Genomic DNA, 6,911 nt, shown 5'->3' with positions numbered 1-6,911 from the left:
AGAGAGAGGACGCCACAATCAGTAGAGGGCTCAAAGCGTCGCATTTCTGCTGAAGTCCTCTATGTCCTCATAGATGACACAGTAGAAAGGTTTTTGCAGAAGCTTTTACTCTTCTGCAATGAAGAGAAAGATCAAATTGTTCAAATGGACAAGATTTCTGGGGCCCTGGAAGACATCCACAACTTTATTAAAAGAACACAGACCACAACACAGGAAAAAAGCCCTGCTTCAGATGGCAGAGGAAAAGAATCTGGTGCATCACTTCCAACACCAAAATCTGGGAGCATTTCTCCAGATAAATGCTCTGTGGCATCTGAAAAACCACCTCAAATGCCAAAAACTGGGAGCATTTCTCCAGAAAAATCATCTGGATCCTTGAGCCTGAAACACTCTCTCAAAGATTCCTCCAAAATATCAGAGATGGATTCTGTGTCAGTTTCATCTTCTGATGCTGAGAAAATTTCCAGTGACCTTGCGTTGCTCCTTATCATGAGAGTCATCCATAAATCTAAACCTGAGACCCAAAAGTCTGCTGTTCGGATCGCAACTACTACAAAAGGAATAGACACGGTCATCAATCGTCTGAGCAATCTAATGCAGCCTGAACTCAGCAGCACAGCATCTGCCACAAGTCTGACAAATGACAAGACAAAGTTCATCAAGAAAATAGCCAAACGCCTCATCAAGGAATTTGGCTCCCCAGACAATGTCTTAAAGGCTTCGATGGCAAATGATTCATCTTTTGACGAGGCTCTGATTAGACATCTAAAAATCACTCTCGGAGTCATCCCGGGTCCCCCAAAGACGTCCAAAATATCCAGGTTTTTTTCTGCGGTGGGAAAAACATTGCTAAAACCCTTCAGGTGGTTCACTAAAGCCAGAGATCATTAAAATGGCCATTTTGGCTTCTCCCACTGCCCTGTTTCTTTTAAAATCTTGAAGCAGACTTTTAGCACCAAATCCTTTTTTTTAAAAACATCACCATAAAATTTTGGGATCAGCCCTCAAATCCAAATTTTAGAACTGTAGTTCACGCCATCTCGTCTCCTTTTGATTTCCACCCCCCCAACCGGTCGCGGCGGATGGCTGTCCCTTCTGAGCCCGGTTCCGTTGGAAGTTTCTTCCTGTTAAAGGGAGTTTTTCTTCCCCACAGTCGCCTCGTGCTTGCTCAGAGGGGGATCATTAGATTGTTGGGGTTCTCTGTAGTACAGTAGGGCTTTGACCTTACAGTACAAACAGGGAGGAGACTTTGTGATTTGGCTTGATTTTTAAAATATCTAATTCGGCATGAAATAAAAAAAATCCAAATTAAAAATACATTCCAAGTTTGTTTGTGTTTTTCTTCTGTTGTCAAATATGTAGAAAGTGTTACACGTGTGATTTTAGTCATTTTGCATCAGTTTGTAGCCGACGTGTCTGTTTGTGATCATCCTGCATCTGTTTTTGTCTGATTTGTGTCTTAGTTTGGTCAATTTACATCACTTTTGTGGCCCAATTTAGTTGTTTTGCATGTATTTGTGGCAAAATGTGTGGACCCTGTTTGACGTTGCTATGTTTTGTCTTAATGCTTCACTTTGGTTGTTTATGTATGTGCTCATTTTGATTCTAGATGTAGACCTGGCATCTGAAAATTAGCAGAAAATTAGTTTAAATGCCAGCCTCCCCAGTTTCAGAAGAAATTTCCTTTCAGCCATCTCACTTGTTTCATGTCCCCCCACATGTTTGTTCCCCTTCTTCATCTGAACCAACAAGAAGTGTGAGTACATGTCAGTCAGGGTCTTGGGCAGCTCTCCTCTCTGCTCTGTAGTCAACATGTGCTCCAGAACTGTAGCAGTGATCCAGCAGAAGACTGGGATTCTACACATGATGTGGAGACTCCTGGAGGGTCCACTGAAGGGTCACGTTTGGTCCGGCTTTACAAAGTGTGAAAGTCGGTTTGTGTTTTTCAATACAGGACCCCGACGTCTGACAGTAAAATCACACAAAAACCAACGATTCAAACACGACGCAGAGGGAGAACATGATCACTGGTTTACATTTTTAAACAGGAAAATAAGACCTAACAGGCAGGTGTAGTAAGGCTGTTAGTTGGTGGAAGTAGCGCCCACGAGGTGCTGACCTGTAGATCTGTGAAGGTGGAGATCCTTGAGTTTATCTTCAGATATTCCAGACAGGTGGGGATCAGCTCAGACTGACCGTGACTGTGCAGAAATTGCAGTACGCTCCTTTAAACATGAGACTGACTCGTCAATATAATTGATCTTTATTGATTTCCAATGAATCAAAGTGAAAGATTTAAGTGTCCAGACAGTTTAACAAACCCACCATGTAAATCAGACACAGCTGACGGACTACAACTCCCAGCTGACGGACTACAACTCCCAGCTGCCTCAGCAGAAAAAGCTCAAAGATGAGGCCGACGCTGGATGAAAATGCAGAGTCAGTTTCTGCCCTTCAGGACTTTCCTATAATAAACCAAACTTTTGGTTTTCTCACATTTCTGACACGTTACCAGGAAAACACAAACATTCAGTTTTTCCTTCTTAAAGCACGAGAACGAGCTGAAGATCTCCGAGAGCAGAGTTAGAATCAGGTGGACTCCATCATCGATGGAAAAAGAAGCAAACTAAACTATTTGCTTATTTTCCTTCTACGTTAGTGAGTAAACCTTTAAATAAGAGAAGAAATGTCACCATTAAAGCCTTTTTTCTCACATATATAAAAATATTTTAATGCTTCAGTTTTGACAGATGTCCGTCACAGGATACAGTTTACAGAGCCAGCGTTTCCTCGCCTTCACTCCTCGTCCTGCTTCGGCTCTTCAAACTCCGTCTTTGTCAGTTCAGCTCCGGGTTTTGAGTCTCTGACGTCGGATGGGGTCGGCGCCGAGTCTGGATCTGCTGCCGGTTCTTTGGGCTCCATGTCAAACGTCAGGCTGCTCAATTCATCCGTAATGTCGACCTCTGGCACCGGCGGCTCCTTCTGAGGAAGCAGGAAGTCCAGAGGCTCGAGGACTGCGGCGAGGTCGATGGAGCCCAGATGGCCGTACTTATGCAGCTGGGTGGGAGGAACACCTGCGGAGAGACAACCGATTTGATTCAGACCAAACTCTGCTGCTCAGCACTTCTTAAGCTGTTTTAGCCATTACAAAGAATAACTTTGAGATAAGAGTCGAGGGCAAAAAAAGAAAAAGAGGTTAAAGATTTTTCTCTTTTAAACTAATTTTGTGAAGTTTTCTTCTCATTGACTGATTGGACCAAAAGTCTACTACAGAAAAAAAGCTTGTGTGGTGATTTTGTGGTTTTATTAGTGCCCCCTACAGGCTGAAGCGGTCATTACTCCAAATTCAGACCATGGTTTCACAAACGTCCCAGTGGCTACGCCCATCTTTTATATACAGTCTACCATGTACGTTCGTGCGGTTTCCAGCCCGAGACCGAAGGTGACCAACAAGAACAACAGTTTAAACTGAGACCACATTATTGGAATAACGACTTCACTTCCAGGCCCGTCGTTAAACGTCTTCAGCATCACCGCGTCCGTTTTAAACGAAGAAACAAACTCAGACGTTGCTGCGAGTCCTCACCCAGGATGAGAGCGAGCTGAGCCGGTGGAAACAGGACCTGCAGGCAGCGGTTCAGGAAGGGCAGCAGGTCTTCAGCGTACGCACAGCAGAACTGAATAAACAGCTCCTTCTCCCGGCTGCTGAAGGCCGTCTCCTCCGCCCGGTGAAACACCAGAATCTGACGGGTCACCTGACAAAAAACGACACCGTCAGCAGCTGTTAATCCAGCATCAGTCTGACTTTAACCCAGATTACACCAAAGATCCAGCTGCTCACCATCTTCAGGGCTTCCTCCAGGCATTTGGTGACATTCTCCACCACTCCGATGGGGCAGCAGAGGCGGAGGTCGTTGAAGGCCGTCAGGATGTTGTTGAGAAAGCAGGCAAGCGGCTGGAAGTCCAGCAGGGACATTGGGGGCTGCAGGGTGCCGGGCTGCGGGGCGGGGGCTACGACGGGGATGGTCCCTGCCAGCACTGAGGGCAGGGCGATGAGGGTGTACAGGTTCATGTCCTCCTGGAACTTTTCCACCGCCTCCTTCACGGCTCCGTGGAACGTGTCCACCGCCACCCGCTGGAACATGGGCGCCAGCTGCCCGCGGAAGTCCGCCCCCACCCTGCTGAAGGACAAACCGAAGTACATGCACTGACCCAGCAGGGAGTCCAGGCGGCTGCCCACACCCCGCTGCAGGTCCCTCTCTAAGGTCTCCAGGAACTCCGCCACCTTGTGCACCACCCAGCCGTGGAAGATGGCGCCCTCGTTCACAGCCATGAGCCCACCGGCGGGGGGCACTAGCGGGTCCTCGTCAGAGAAGATGGCTCTGTACTGGGTGATGATGTCAAACAGGTGCACCCTGCAGGCCTCGATGGTCTTGGTGATGTGAAAGTAAGCATCGTTTTCAGGGATGGCGGCGAGGATGGAGTGCAGCCAAGTGCTGCGAGCCTGCAGGAACTTCACCCGCAGCTCCGCCTCCGTGAACACGTCCATACGCCGCAGGTAACCGATGACGCGGAGGCACACGGGAAGCTGGGAGTTGCTGCGGAGCTGCTGCAACAGCTGGTTGAGCATCAGCTGAGCCGACTGACGCACTTCACGCACGATACCCTAAAGATGGAGAAGGTCAAAGGTTAGAGGAGCCAAAACATTAGATGTTCTCCACAGTGACCTTTTCTGTTTTATATCTCAGCAAAGAGAAAGTTTCTCAACTGTTTTTCTCCAGTTTTTGTCAATTTAGAGTTTAAACCAGCGATTTCCAGCCTGTACCTGAACCTGAGCCCCATCAACAACCTCCCGCAGTCACATTTTAGCCTTTTCACCTTCTCTGAAAGCCTGATTTATTCCAGCTGGCCAACACCTGGAAGCCTGCTGAGGGGCAACACGCAGAGCTTGTTAGCTGTGCACGTAACAAAAGAAAACTGAGTATTCAGAGCGGTCTGGAGCCTGAGCTCTTTAGTTCTCTTCACACGTGTAATTGTTTATTTGAACATTTTTTCTCCAACATCACACGACAGAAAAGTAACGTTTATTTAGCCCTAACAGTTCATTTTCCTAAATAACATTTAGAGTTTCATTCAGGCAGTAAAAAAACCCCAAACACACCCGCTTTTTGGTCAGCCTGGTCTGGACTAACCTGGATGACGGGCAGCGACGAGTGTTTCTTCTCCAGCCTCTTCACGTATGCCGCCAGCTCCAGAGCCTCTTCGTAGTAGCCGTTGCGGACGCAGGTGTCCATGAGCTGAGGAATCTCCAAAATCTCCAGGATCTCCGTGTGGCGGTTCAGAGTGAGGCTGTTCATCCGGCGGCTTGCTCCGATCTCCTCCGCCTCTTTCATGAAGTGCCTGAAAACAAAATGAGCCCCCAAAGCTCAGAGAGACAGCACAACAGCAAACACACAACTATGTGTAACACGTAACACTTTATAGCTCTAAGAACCTTTTATTATCTTTCATTAATGTTCCCAGTCTTTAGTTTTGTTCTGGTTGTAAAGTCTGGCTGCCTGTTTTTTATTCTGACAGGAGGCTGACGAGCCAGCTCAAAGGAAATTAATCTGCTGCTGTTTTATTCCCAGTCAGTTCACCTTCTGTGGCATATTCCTAAGAAAATAACTAAGTTATTCACTTTGATTCTTTTTCTGTATTTAAATATTTTGAATTTAAAGGCAGGTTGTGATCCTACAGTGAGCTACAATAATAATAATCTGCATCTCTCTCCTTGATCAGTTCATCCTGCGTGCTTTTTAAAAAAGTTTTTATTAACCTAACAGTAAATGATGACACTTTTATAGACCCCAGTTTCCTCCACAGGGAGCCACCGACCTGCAATTCTCTCCGAAGCGGGGCAGCTTGTCCAGCAGCCGGGACACGCTGCTCTCCACCCGGCCGAAGTCCCGGTAGATGTGCTCGGTGCAGTCGGCGGTGCGGATGAAGGTCTGGTAGTTGGAGAAGGCCAGCTCCCGGGTCTGCTGCAGGATCTGAGCCCGCTCCTCCGCCAGCCTCTCCGGCTCCCGGCCCAGCTTCTCCACCCCGAAGGAGCTGAGCTCCGACAGGTAGGCCGCGAAGTCCGGGTTGTCCCTCCAGCTGTCCGGGAAGCTGTCCTTAAAGATGGACGCCAGGATGCTCTCATCCTCCACGTCCACCGCCGCCATGTTTACCGCTGCAGGTTCACGGAGTCCCGGTTCACAAACTGACAGATTTCCTGGTTGTAAACAACCGGAACATCCAGCGCTGACGAACACGTCCCGGTTCTTCTTCTTCTTCTTCTGACACGTGTCAAAAAAGCTTAAAGGTGAAATACTGCCACCTGCCGGTGTTGTGCCAAAAATCATTTCCGAAGTTTCTTTGTTTTTGTTTTGTTTTGACTGTATACTATAATAATAGGTATATATGAAATACATAGAATATATTTGTGACTCTGATTTATTGAGTTATTATATCTATTTTGTCCTTTTTGGTCACTTAAATCATGTTTCTATAACTGTGACGTTACATTTGTTGGCCACGTCTCTCTGGAAAAAGACATTTCTGTTGCTAAAAACTGATAACTCAGCTATTATCAAGGCAGCTTCTGCCTTGAGATAGGATTTCTTTTTCTTTTTTGTGGAAAGTGAATGAATCATTCATGAGAGAGATGTCGAACACTTTTTTCACAGATTACAGGCCAACAATTAATTTATGACTGTTTAAATGTTTTTGCAAATATCACCAACACCAATATGAATAATTACTAGGATACTGATTTACCTGTATAATAATATGATAATAATATTCTAAGTACATTACAGTACAGTAAATATATATGATACTATAATAGAAAAATTACACACACTCGTTAACTTCTCAGTGAACCTCTG

The 6,911-nt window shown here is 46.3% G+C and overlaps 1 protein-coding gene across 1 annotated transcript; it reads right to left on the bottom strand.

The window, feature by feature from the left end:
* Positions 1 to 1,738: 1,738 nt before the first annotated feature.
* cog8 (component of oligomeric golgi complex 8) lies at positions 1,739 to 6,321 on the bottom strand. Its single transcript, XM_005923934.3, has 5 exons — positions 5,878 to 6,321; positions 5,193 to 5,400; positions 3,842 to 4,666; positions 3,587 to 3,755; positions 1,739 to 3,074 (listed from the first exon to the last, which is right to left on the bottom strand). The coding sequence occupies exons 1-5, from the start codon at positions 6,204 to 6,206 to the stop codon at positions 2,797 to 2,799; spliced, it is 1,809 nt and encodes a 602-aa protein (XP_005923996.2). The 5' UTR covers positions 6,207 to 6,321; the 3' UTR covers positions 1,739 to 2,796.
* Positions 6,322 to 6,911: the final 590 nt, after the last annotated feature.

The sequence above is a fragment of the Haplochromis burtoni genome, unplaced genomic scaffold (assembly GCF_018398535.1).
Source record: "Haplochromis burtoni strain Fernald_Lab_line unplaced genomic scaffold, NCSU_Asbu1 Contig_69, whole genome shotgun sequence".
Taxonomy (NCBI): domain Eukaryota; kingdom Metazoa; phylum Chordata; class Actinopteri; order Cichliformes; family Cichlidae; genus Haplochromis; species Haplochromis burtoni.
This window is presented reverse-complemented; position numbering and strand designations above follow the sequence as displayed.